This window comes from the organism of the source record quoted next, unplaced genomic scaffold (genome assembly GCF_019419815.1).
Source record: "Pyrus x bretschneideri cultivar Hongxiangsu unplaced genomic scaffold, Pyrus_bretschneideri_v1 Contig3, whole genome shotgun sequence".
NCBI lineage: Eukaryota > Viridiplantae > Streptophyta > Magnoliopsida > Rosales > Rosaceae > Pyrus > Pyrus x bretschneideri.
The window spans coordinates 11922025-11934821 of NW_025999612.1; the positions used below are offsets into that span (position 1 = coordinate 11922025).

Below are 12797 nucleotides of genomic sequence, written 5' to 3' on the forward strand. Positions count from 1 at the left end.
GAAAAACCACCGTAGCGTTCTACCTCCGTAGGTCATGAAAGATCGATTATGATAAAATTAGTTTCGTTCGAGTTGTAGTTGTACTATGAACGAGTTCTTGGTTTAGTCGTATTTATCTTCCCAATAATTGAAGAAGTTCCAAGTTCGAATAAGTAATTAAACTTGCTGCTCGCTTAATGAATCGAAATTATTGTATTGTAACTAATTGAAAGAATTCGAGTCAAGGGAGACAAGCAGTTTGATAACTTACAAGTGCAAAATCAAACAGTTGAGACAGGAGCACGATAACAATAAACGAATGCACAAACTGCAAATCCTACGGCAAAAAAGTAAGAAGTATGTAATACTGGAGGAGCTGCTATAAACTCAGTTGCCCTATTAACCCTTTGAGTACAAAAGAAAACGCACGACGTCCATCCGACTTCAAGGACCTCTGCCGAAATGTGCAATGTCGACATGTGCGGAGGAAGTTTGTTTTCATACTTTCTTTCCTTCTATATTATCTCACTTGGAGAACTTGGCGATCAACTTGTCCACGTGAATTAGGATATCGTCAATGCGAGGACGGACTGCAGCCTGCGGCTGAAGCATCCATGTGATAAACTGGTGAAGAGCATCTGGATATGGAGGATTAGGTCCGGCTGGCCACTTTATCTGCACATTGACTATGGCCAGTTGTAGGCTTCCTCCAGATTCGCCGAGTGCATATTCAAAAGGAGACATTCCGTACCTGTTAAATAAAAATCGGGCATCAGAACTTAGAAAAAAAATAGTGACAGCAGCTAACTAGAGGCACACTTTTGCTTCTATGGCAGACGAGAATGATGCTGATCATGGTACTGAATGAGTATTTGGCAGTAAGCCATTACTATGCGAAATAACAGAATGATATTATGTATATTCAATATCTTAATAGCCTTCACAAGCAAGCAACAAAGGTGTCACATCCATGCCAGATACTGTTATGTATACGTATATATACACATTAAAACAGTTCCTTAAACAACGCAGCATAAAACGTTCACTACTGCGGCAGAAGGTAGACGATCAATACGATTTTCAAACTTCAGAGCTATAATAGTAAGTTCAAGAAGAAGGTTCAGTACTCACAGTATTGCATACAAAGTGCATCCTAATGACCATACATCAGTTCTTTCGTCAATATCGGCTTGGCTTGGGCAATCCCACAACTCTGGAGCTCGAAATGGTGCCGAGCAATGCTCAGACGCCCATTCCTACATAACAAGCGAGTTAAATCACTTCAATTTTTTTTCATCTAAAAGTTACCAGATGAGAAAACTAAACATTAAAGAGGTGTCTTTCTTTGAAGACATTAAACCAATTGAAATCGAAGAGATACAAATACGCAACATCGGATTGCATTAAGCATACTGAACAAAAAAATATTAGTTACTATTTCAAAAAATAAAATTTAAAAATACTTTTAGAAAAATCCAAAATGATTTCAAAATATATACCTGCAACTGTAGTGCCTCTGTACGAGAGCGAATTTGCCTCCTCGCAGGTCGAGCACTGCCAAAATCCATCAATATTGCAAGAGGTGATTGTCCTTTTCTATGGGTTATCAGAACGTTACCAGGTTTGATATCATTATGTGCATATGGTGGATCAAAAGTGTGCATATGCTTGAGTCCTGCACAAAGCTGTAACATTGTTTTTTCTAGGTTAGAATGCTTTTGATGCTTCTAAATATGTTTTACCAACAAAATATACCACTGTGGGACATAAAAAAGCAATTGGAATATGACACATCAATTGCCCCGGAACTTGGTAGCATTGCTGAAGGCTTTTAGACCAGTTATATTATATATAGATTGCTTAATAAAAAGTTAACATGCTGTAACGTTGTTTATGGCGTTCCTGAAGGCTTCTTTAAAAAGTTTTAAATGCATCACACAATCTACAGTTTCTTGAGCAGAAAACAGCAAAGACTTTTAATTTGATATCAAACACTGCACCTCAGTAATAAAGAAAGTCACATTGAGAGCTAAACTGTTGCACAATGTACAGTTAATCACTAACATTTCGATGTTGAGCGGTATCATCCCATCATTAGTTCAGATTGACATTCCCTTCTTTCGGAAGTGTAATAGTTTCAAGTTAAAAGGGGAAAAATGCGAGATGAAATATTCATTCACCTGCCGGAATATTTGAAGAACATCTGAGGTGGAAAAGAACTCCTTTTTAGCTTTCATAGTCTTGGCATTGTCCAGTAATGTTCCATCCAGATGAACGGGAAATAACAAGTATGCTTCATGGTTCCAAGATTGTTCTTGTGCAGTCTATCAGCCAAAGAGAGTATTATAGATGAATCAATTGCAAAACCGAAAACAATGATAAAATTGACGGAAGGCTCCCATTCCGGGAAGAAAAAACCTAAAAGTATTGTATACGCCATATGAAACTTAGTATTTCAGATTTAACCTTAACGGCAATAATGGCATGATCAAGAAGTGGAAGCAGATTGGGATGACTGAACAGCGATGAAACACGGATCTCCTCCTTCACCAACTCCAACTGCTCACTATTCTGAATGAGAACTTTTTTCATAGCATAAGTTCCATCATCTGCGAAAGAATAGAGTACAACCAAGCTGTAATAATTTCCGAAATTGAATTGCAAACCGATCAATCGCCGGAGCATCAGTCAAGCATAAACAGTAAGAACATGAAGGCCAAATCACAAATGCATTCATCACTGGAAGGTCGAAACAATGCCATAGGCTCAGATCAAACATTAATATTACCAAAGAATCGATGCATGCTACCACTCAACACATTCGAAGAACAAAAGAGTCACACTTTAAACTCAATTCAGCAAATTCAATGGCCAAATCACCATTGCTTCCCCGCTCAGAGAATCAAAACCAATAATTTCAGATTCATATATCCATATGACCCAGATCACTAATTCCTCAAAGATACAGACTTCAACCATTTTCAATTCAAATCAGTGCAACCCAGATCACAAAATCCAAAACAGCTCACTACCCAGATCCCAAATTCTCACAAACACATCAAAAAAATCAACAAACCCCATAAATTGAATCACCTGAGACGTGAGAGGAATCCTTGAATTTCTTGGCGAGGCCGCCACCGCCGGAGGAGGAGGAATCGGCGACCACCTCCTTGACCAAAAACACATAGGCGAACCCACCTTCCCCGAGCTGCCTCACGATCTTGAACCGATTCTCGTTGATCCACACGTCGCCTCCGCCATTCACGGCGTCGTACAGAGCTCCTAAACCAGAGAATGTGCACCCCATCTGGTATACTCGTTATTCAGCTGTTGATCCTCTCTCTCCCTCTCTCTCTCTCTCGAATAAATAAACAAATAAATCCAGAAACCAAAAAAGGGAAGCTTTCAAAAACGGAATCGTGTTTTCGAAAACGGATTCGGAAGAGCTGGGGCGTTCATGTCAATCAGTCAATGGAGGAGGAAGATGGTAATGAGAAGGAGCTTGAGTGTCATTTGGGATTCGTGTTTTCTATCTGTTGAAGGTTTTAATTTGGCGATGGATCTCTCAAATTACAAATCTGACCCACACATGACACATGACACATGGATGCATTTTTATGGTTCTTGAGTCACTCTCACTTCCCCTCCATTTCTTTCTGTTATGTCGTACCAAAAGCCACCCTTCAATATAAATAAATTTTAATTTTTTTTTAAGAAATTGATTAATTTGATTTTCTTTTTGTCAAATCTCAATCACTTAAATGATCATTTTTTTCCGCATGTGATTAAGGTTATAAAAGGCGTTGGCCGCTAGTTGAGCAGTGGTCAGGGGCTTAACGCCTAGACGTAAAGTACTAGAGCATATTAAAAATATTAAGAACAATCATATAATGAGTGTTCATCAAAGTATCTAAAAAGTTTCTTACAGTTTATAGTAAAAATAAAATACAAAATGAACTATGTGAGAATCGCAACCTAGTCAGTCTAGGCGGGTAGGCGTCCGCCTAGGCAAGTTTAGCCGTCATTTCTTATTTTTTAAACATCTAAGTATTAATCGGAGAGGTAATCAACCGTCTAGATTAGGCCTAGCCAGCCCTAAATAGGGTTTTTTAGAACATTGCATGTGATTGACATTTGGTTTTTTATCTCGCCAAAATTTTAACCATATGTCATTAATATTTAATTTTTTAGCCAACTTTTGTCCAACATGCTTTTTTTTTATTTTTTTTTATTTTTATTTTTTAAAGATAGTTGAGAATTACATCCTCATAGTGTAAGATAGTTGAGAATTACATCCTCATAGTGTTTTTTTTTTTTTAAATTGATTAGTAAAGTATGTTCTCGCATCATCGAGGTTCCTTCAAAAAACAATTTGAGTAAAGAGAAACCATGTCCATAATTCACATTTTTGGTTTTTGCTGAAAGTTGTTAGTGTCTTTCTTCTCGATATAAAGATTTTAAATCATTAACCATTCGAGTTTTTTATAGTCATAAAACAATGTATGACAAAAACAACATTATCATTCCATCACCTATGTCATAAAGATAATAAGTGAACTCGTCACAATGGTTAAGAGAGTTTTATGCATGTCGAATGTTGGTGTTACATGCAGCATTTAGAACATATTTGATGTCACTCAGTACTACGGTCCGGTGATATTCTTCTTCACTTGGAAGTGAGAGGTCTTAGATGTTTCCTAGTGCTTGAAGGCTGTTTCCGAAGATGCAATGTATAAATGTTATGCAACTCGATTAAACAAATCTTCTTCGTGGCAGTATTAGTACACACCAAAACTCAATCAACGAGAGTTATGATAACTTCTTTGTCTTTGGGTCTAGGCACTTTATTACCTTGTACTTCGAAGGCTTGTAAGCCAAACGCTGTAACATTAGAACGAAGTGGAGACTAGCGGTCTCTGCTTGATGAGTCCCCTGGACCCGAAACACATAGAACTGATGGATCAAGCTATCTGCACCATTCTATGTATGAAAGGAATCATGGTTGACGATACTGAGCGGAATGCGTGGTTGTTGCTGAGTAATGCAATGTATATTTCCGCCCGCCAGAACAATCTCCCTTGCGCCTTCAATTCTTACCACCTGACCCACCGGACATTGAAATGCTTGTTCAGCGACAGAAAAAAGCGGCAGAAACAAACACCGGTAAATATAAAAGAAGATGAATCCATTTTCATCTACAAACTGTGTAAAACCCGTCGTTGTTTCCCATAGCGTTGAAAAGAGACCGCTTCCTATCATATTATGTTCACTTTCACAACGATACTAAGCCTAGCACAGCATACGCTAATGATACGTTTTACAGTCTCGCGATTGCAGCTAGTAAAAATCACAGGGTGAGTTAGGCTTTATGATCTGCAGGTCCAAGAAGTTCAAACTTTTGAACGATTGAACTAGGTATACGACTATATCTAACGTGTATATGAAGATGCTGGAGAAAATCAAAAATAAATTCAGCTTACTTCATGGTTTGGGAAGGCTTTGGATAGGACGCGAACAGCCTCATCATCCCATTTCTGGTCCCCGAATTGGGGTGCAATGATTGCTCCATTTGCAATGTAGAAATTTACATATGAAGCAGCAAGTCTCGTGCCTGCAAGTCTCGGTTTAGCTTCGCAGTCCTCCTGTAGGGACATTAAACACCGGAAATAAAAAGATGCACCAAGGCATTTTTTAAAAAGTCATCCACAACGTAACAATCGAGACTAAATCAACATTTTCAGACGTAAATTAGCCTTTAGCTGAATGTATCCAGACTTGGTTAAAGCAACATGAAGGGTGAACCGTGTCTGCAGTTTGTACAATGTTTACCTGAAAAAGTCCGGCAGCCTCTCTCTCTGTCATATACAGCGGCCCTGGTATGTGAAGTTTTATTATTTCTAATTTCCTACCCTTGGCATCAGTAGTATTGGAGAGAACAGAAACGGCTTCTACAGCTCTTTCATACTGAGGATCCGTTTCATCATCAGTCCACGACAACAAAACCACACCAGGCTTTGCAAAACAGCACAGACTGTCGATGTGACCATTAGTATCATCGTCTCCTGTCAAGGATTTTTGTAGGTAGTTTAGGTTTCAATAAAAGTAGGCGGCCTAAATTATATCTACCATATGCATATGCAGACTTATCATGTAACGTAAATCATTGCAAGGGGAAGGAAAAATGAGCATCAAGAACAACGAGCATTTCACGTAAGATAGTAAGTTAGAAACCAAGTAGAATTCTTACCGTATAATCCACGAGGCAACCAAATGATTTTCGTCACTCCGAGATATGCCTTAAGTTGATCCTCTATTTGCTCCTTGGTCAAATGTGGGTTTCTGTTTTTATTTAACAGGCACTCCTCGGTGGTGAGGCAAGTCCCTGAAGGAAGAAAGCAGGTGCTGATTAGATCATAAAGATTACAACTACATACAGGCAGAAAGAATGAGTTTTCGTAAATGGCAATTTTTTGTGCCGAAAAGAAAAGTATACAGGGTTCTGAACTTTTACGAGATGAGGCACATGGTAGTACAAATCATAAGCAGCCATCGCCAAATTTTGTCGTATAAGAATAAAGAATAACGAAAAAGGCAGAGATACAAGGTGCGGTCTAAAGTGGGTGCAAATGCCAATCAATCAAAAGCAAGGGTTTTTGATACAGAAACAAGAAAGAACAGATTACAACAACGACCAGAGTCTCCCATCATTTATGATTCAAACAGTTTCAAGGCATGGAAGGATCCGGAAGTAACTCTGCTGCCGGTGAAAGCCAATTCATAAAGAGTCAAGAACTTTCCAAATGCTAAGATAAGCTTAAAATTTTGTTACCTTCTCCATCGACATGGATGCTTCCACCTTCAAGAATCATGGAGTGTTGAAACCTTGGAAGCTTCTCAATTTCCAGGATCTGCAGAGTATGAGTGTTCAGAAAACCATTAAGCAGTGTCACAAAGAACAAAGTTACACGTCATGTTCAATCAAACGATGATCTATTTAGTTACTCTAACCTTTTGTGCCACAAGAAGATCATGACTCCAATCTCGATAACAACCATCATCAATGCCTATAAACAAGGATAAGTCCACGTAAAGTGCAGCGATGAGTAAACATTAAAACAATGACATTATACCCTGAAAACATCGAAGTTTCTAACAATATTTTTGTATTGTTCAAGAAAACATTATAGTGTTCCGTTGCTTGAAAATTGATGAAATTATAAACCCTACCTCCCCAACTGTTGAAATTCCAATCAATACCAGCAACCTTTGCCTCTTGCGTAACAGAACAAGATGCACTTTTTCCTACGACAAACTAACGAAAATAGAAAAAGATTAGGACTGTAAGAAAAATAATGTTTTAAAGGTAAAATATAAGATCATAGTATCCTGCTAAGGAAGATCTCATCACAACTTAAAAATGAGTCAAAAGAAGAAGCTCACGGTCGGTCCTGTATCACGAAACCAAGAATCATTCAAACTCATCTCGATAACCCTGACATTTTCTGGTAGCTGACTTCGTGCATTTGCCCACTGAGAGTAATAAATTCAATTAAATCTTACATGAGAATAATATAAGTGACTAGTAGAGATACCAAAGACTTTCCAAATTATACCAACCTGATTGGCACTCGCGCAGACAGTCACAGGCTCAAACTTTGAGATTGCAGATGCCACCTTCTTAAACACCTGTTGAGCAGGCACTGCATTGTCTCTCCAGTTATCCGGGCGTTCCTATAATTCACAACGAAGCTTAATTATCACAAGTAGATGAAGCTTTTTATGAGACAGAATGCTGAGATGAAAACAGAAGTAAGATCAACACATCCATGAAATGAAAGATGTGAAGACCGAGGACAATGAGCGACTGTGGTACCTAAATAAGAGAACCAAGCCCAAACGGAATGGAAATATACAACAAAGATCACTAGAGGCACCTATAATCAATGATAGCAGAGCAGTATATCGAGCCTTCATTGGCAGAAACAGGAAATTCTGTGTTCCTAATATGAATACTGAGCAGCACAAGCCCCAAATCCCAAGTAAATAGAGATACTAGGCCTGTTACCGCGAGGGAAACACTTAGAATTTCATATAAAACGCTAAGAAAACACCTCTCAGCATTTTCGGGATAGCGCTGAATTATACTGCATTCTTATAACTAACATAGAGCAAGCAAAAATCTGTACTCGAAAATCGACTCCGTCCTAAGAACTTGCAGCCTACGACATCACAACTGCATCAAATGAGCAACAACAAGAGGACATATCGATGGAATTGGCAGGACTTCACATACACTGTAGCACGACAAAAAGGGCAATCCCAAGCCAACAAGGCTCCTGCTTTGCGAGGGTCAGAGGAAACGTCTATGAAATTTTATATTTTTCAAAAACATGAAGTACAAACAAAGTACAGAAAACACAGATTCTGAAGACCCCATCAGCCACAAGGCGCAGAACAACATAGAGAATAATTCTACTACATAAAGATGCAAAATTGAAGAAACCCAATTAAGGCACGTGCGGTTATTTAGATGGTAATTAAATGGAAACAGAAGGGTTAATACTTACAGGCCATCCAATCCAGCACTGGGAATGGGGTTCCCACTCTGCAGGCATGTAGTATCCATGGACAGCCGGCGTGCCTTCCATCTTCATCTCCCTTTCTCTCTCTTGTTACTCTCTCTGAAGTGAGGTCTTCTGTCTTGACTTATATAAAGCACAACGACTGGGTTTGTCAGTCACGGGTTCCAACTTTATGGAAACCAACAACATCATTTAACAAATATTATACACAAACAAACAAATGTATACATATATAATATTTGTGTGTATATATTATATGAAAATATAAACAAAAATTAGCGCCTTACGGCTAGATATTAGCAGAAGAAATTCACGGAATTTAAAACAAATGAATCTGAGCCGCTTAAATTGTAATATATGAGAGTTGGACTAAAGTAACATCTTTCTTATTCTCTACTACCTTAAAAAATAAATATTAATACCGTTTTAAGAATTATTTCAATTACTTTCGTTAAATAAGTTTAATGTAGATTATTCTATCATTGGTTAAAAAAAATAAAAAAACACTTTTGTACGGTAAAAATCCCATTATATGGGAAAGGACCAATATGAGCTTGCGTGAACACTCTGTATTGCATTATGTGATTCACTTGCTAGACTCAAGAATTTATCCGATTAAGCTGTTATTTCCCAAGGAAATGTTAAGAAGTAGAAAACAACAACAGAAATGAGAGTTGAGGTACCAAATGCTGGCATGACCAAATACGGCTGAGGTACCAAATGCTGGCATGACCAAATACGGCTTCTCTAGGCAACTTGTACATTGGCGCGTAGAGGTGGCAAATCAACCCATTGGGTTGTTAACGGGTACCCGCTAAAGACTCATTTAATTTGATATCCCCATAATATAGAAGTGAGATTGGTAGTGGTGATGATAGTGCAAGGTTAAATCAAACTAAATGAGTCTTAATAGGTATCCATTAACAACCCAATGAATTAATTTGTCATCTCAACGAGTGGATGTGTCAAATTTGGTACCATGAACAAATTTATAAACAATATACTAACTTTATCTTAATTTAACGACAGGTTTATGTTTTAGAGTGTAACGTGCACTCAACTCTAAGGAATGCGATTACAACAAAAAATCAACAAGGTAAACGACGTGTGCATGAAAATAAGAAAACTTGTTTGTGTTTCACAAGTTGTAATATTTTCAGGATTTCCCATTTTTATTCCTATGAAAAATCCAAGTTCTTGCATTTCTTCCCAGTAAGAACTTGCTTACCCACACTCTCCATCGATGTGGTAATTTTGCTTTTTTTGTTAATTAACATAAAGTTTAGGGGGAGATTGATTACTTTCACCAATAGCGCCAGGCCATAATCATAACCTTGAACATGAATGACTTACGCGTGATACCTAACTGTTAACTGCCGTTAGTATGTATTTATGTAAGAATTTATAGATCAAACACCAAGAAGGACGGCTGACAACTAGACTATAATCTTGTTCAGGCGATACACAAGGCAAGGACCTTACCAATTTAGCCAACCCTCGTTGGCGTTTTGCTATGCCATTTGATTGCTAAGGTTCAATTTTGTTCATGCTCACAAGTGGGTCTTGCAATCAAGCTCTCTTTAGCCTTTGCCCTCGAGGGTCAATCTCTGTTTAACCACATAAAACCTTTGCAAGACACGTTAATATATTATCAATTTGGAATGCTTATATTGTAAAATATCAGTGGCACAAAACTAAGTTTTTTTTTTTTTTTGGAAACTGGAATAACATTTCCAAGGCAGATATGGTACAACAGTACAAATAAGCCTACACCAAGGCAAGCAACAGCAGACCAACAAAAAAAAAACAAGTAGCAAAGGGGGTTAAAGAATGAAGATGTTAGAACCAAGTTCGAGCATCGCCCCCTCCTCTGCCATAAAAGATTAAGGGGGACAAGGCAATCCATCCTTATTTAAAACAAAAACCAACGAAGATGGAGGTCGATTGACGCAAGTTACATTACACATCTTCGTATTACTACGCGACGCTAACCTGTCCACCGCCAAATTGGCCGATCTTGGGACCCAAGACCAGTGACAGCCTTGGAAAGAATTCCCTAACCTCAAAACTTTTGCCAAGGTAGGAAATGCTTTCCATCTACCAGATTCCAACGAAGTTGATAATGAAGAAATCGAGTCCTTAGAATCAGATTCAACGATCACCCACTGATGGCCCAAAGCAGGAGCCAATTCAAAACCCTCAAAATAGCAATAGCCTCTGCAGTTGCCATATTAGGAGCCTGTATTGCATACCGAGTCGCAGCTACAAACCAGCCTTTCGCATCATGCATCACGATCCCCACAAAGCCAACCCTTGCCGACAACTTCCAACTCTCATCAATGTTGACCTTCAGATAAGGATAAGACGAGCAGGACCAATGCTTCATTGAAGCAGCTGTACATGAAGCAATCACCAATGGTGGAGGAGCCCTATTGGCTTCAAAGAAAACAGCTACATACTTTGATATAGCAAGGAGAACCTGGGTAGGATGGATAGTTTTTTTATTGAACAAAAAATTGCATCTAGCTTTCCATATGTGCTAAGAAGTAAAAGCTACATGAGAAAGCAAAAACCTTTGATCCGCCTTAGACCCAAACTGCCGCAATGCAATGGAATGAAGCCAATCCACCCATGAAGTAACCTCATTGCTATCCACTTTATAATTAAGCACCCCACCAAACCATATAGTTTCCACCCATGGGCATAAGAACAAGAGGTGTTCAACATACTCAGCATGACAATTGCAAATGGGACACATCGGTGAGGGAGCATATTTCCTTTTAAATAAATTCTCCACTGTGGCCAGAGCTCCATGCAATGTTCTCCACATAAAATTACGAAGCTTTGGTGGGGTGTTTAAGTTCCAAACAAACTTCCAAATTTGGCTCGAGGAAGAAGTGGAAGATGAGGGACACCTACCCCTCAAGAAGCAATGTCGTGACCTAGCCCAATGGTACCTAGATTTAACCGAATACAAACCATTCTTTGTGGATGGCCAGAGAAGTCTATCATTCCGCCAAAGATCCCCAAAATGCGTCTCCAAAATAGCTTCCTGCTAAACCATTGATAAGAATGGTTGAAGAGAATTAATGTCCCATCCTCGTGAATAAGGGTTAATGAAAGAGGCCACTCGAGTGTCCTTAGTAACCGACTCCATTCCACCTGGCGAGAGATGACCCAAAGGCAAGGAAGGAAACCACCTATCCACCCACAATCGCATAGTACACCCATCCATAATTTGCCAATAAGATCCCTGCAATAACAAATCTCTACCCACCAAAAGACTGGTCCAAGCCCAAGAAGCCCTGCTGCCTCGTTTAGCATCAAAGAAAGAGCAGTGCGGAAAGTATCTGGCTTTTAAGACCAAAGCCCACAAGGAATTTGGGTTATGAATCAGCCGCCAACACTGTTTGGCAAGTAAAGCATCATTAAAATCACTAAAATTCTTGAAGCCCATACCTCTATCTTGCTTCGGTAGACCCAAAATATCTTTGGACAACCAATGAATTTTCCGCTCTCCACCCACTTGTCCCCACCAAAACCCTAATAATAAAGAGTCCAGTTCATTACACAGCACCGCAGGAAACTTAAATAAACTCATTGGATATGCTGGAATTGCATCGGTAACCGCTTTTATTAACACCTCTTTGCCCACTTGAGAAAGAGTGATTTGCTTCCACCTTTGTATTTTCCTCATAATCCTACCCTTAACATACGCTAAACCCTTTTGCTTTGAACGACCCCACATTGCGGGAACACCATAAGTCCCCGGATCAGAAACCACTGGCATATTAAGAACGCCTCCCAACTCCTCTGACACGTCCACCGGAGTATTGGCACCAAAGAAAACACATGATTTTTGAAGATTAACTGCTTGGCCCGAAGCTGTACAGTAGTCATTAATTATTTTAACCAGATGGCAACAATTTGAGCAATTTACCTTCAGAAAAATAAGTGTGTAATCAGCAAAGAAAATATGAAATATTACCGGACCAAACGAGTTCATCCTCACCCCCGCCAAAAACTTCTGATGCACCGCCATTTGTATCATCCGAGAGAGAACATCACTAACTAATAAGAACAAATACGAAGATAAAGAATCACCTTGTCTGAGGCCTTTTGATGGAGTGGCACAAAACTAAGTTGAAAAGAAAGAAGAATCTAATTCCAAACTTGTACACATCAACGAATTTATCCATTCTTTTCTGAGGAATTTTTGCATCCGATTTCTTCTCG

The 12797-nt window shown here is 38.9% G+C and overlaps 2 protein-coding genes across 3 annotated transcripts; both read right to left on the bottom strand.

Moving 5' to 3' along the window:
• Positions 1-177: 177 nt before the first annotated feature.
• Positions 178-3551, bottom strand: LOC103938178 (serine/threonine-protein kinase 16-like). The gene is made up of 6 exons (XM_009348173.3): positions 3073-3551; positions 2446-2588; positions 2160-2303; positions 1479-1664; positions 1111-1235; positions 178-730 (listed from the first exon to the last, which is right to left on the bottom strand). Exons 1-6 carry the CDS (start codon positions 3284-3286, stop codon positions 505-507), a joined length of 1038 nt encoding a protein of 345 aa, XP_009346448.2. The 5' UTR covers positions 3287-3551; the 3' UTR covers positions 178-504.
• Positions 3552-4710: 1159 nt separating this feature from the next.
• LOC103938185 (agmatine deiminase) lies at positions 4711-8713 on the bottom strand. Of its 2 annotated transcripts, none has more exons than XM_009348183.3 (10): positions 8547-8711; positions 7597-7710; positions 7420-7509; positions 7207-7291; positions 6988-7043; positions 6809-6887; positions 6227-6361; positions 5809-6041; positions 5460-5621; positions 4711-5079 (listed from the first exon to the last, which is right to left on the bottom strand). In XM_009348183.3, exons 1-10 carry the CDS (start codon positions 8631-8633, stop codon positions 4960-4962), a joined length of 1161 nt encoding a protein of 386 aa, XP_009346458.2. In that variant the 5' UTR covers positions 8634-8711; the 3' UTR covers positions 4711-4959. The 2 variants fall into 2 exon arrangements, with proteins under 2 accessions (XP_009346458.2, XP_048445287.1); XM_048589330.1 differs by having other exon boundaries at positions 5037-5352; positions 8547-8713.
• Positions 8714-12797: the final 4084 nt, after the last annotated feature.

Bases quoted from the DNA above. Each gene is read 5' to 3' on its own strand.
- LOC103938185 (XM_009348183.3), bottom strand. From the start codon at position 8,633: ATGAAGATGGAAGGCACGCCGGCTGTCCATGGATACTACATGCCTGCA. The intron at 7,711-8,546 runs GTAAGTATTAAC...TGTGAATTATAG, and splicing joins AGTGCTGGATTGGATGGCCT to GAACGCCCGGATAACTGGAG. The intron at 5,622-5,808 runs GTAAACATTGTA...ATGTCCCTACAG, and splicing joins AGGCTGCCGGACTTTTTCAG to GAGGACTGCGAAGCTAAACC.
- LOC103938178 (XM_009348173.3), bottom strand. From the start codon at position 3,286: ATGGGGTGCACATTCTCTGGTTTAGGAGCTCTGTACGACGCCGTGAAT. The intron at 2,304-2,445 runs GTTAAATCTGAA...TTTGGCTGATAG, and splicing joins ATGCCATTATTGCCGTTAAG to ACTGCACAAGAACAATCTTG. The intron at 1,236-1,478 runs GTATATATTTTG...CTTGTTATGTAG, and splicing joins CAGAGGCACTACAGTTGCAG to GAATGGGCGTCTGAGCATTG.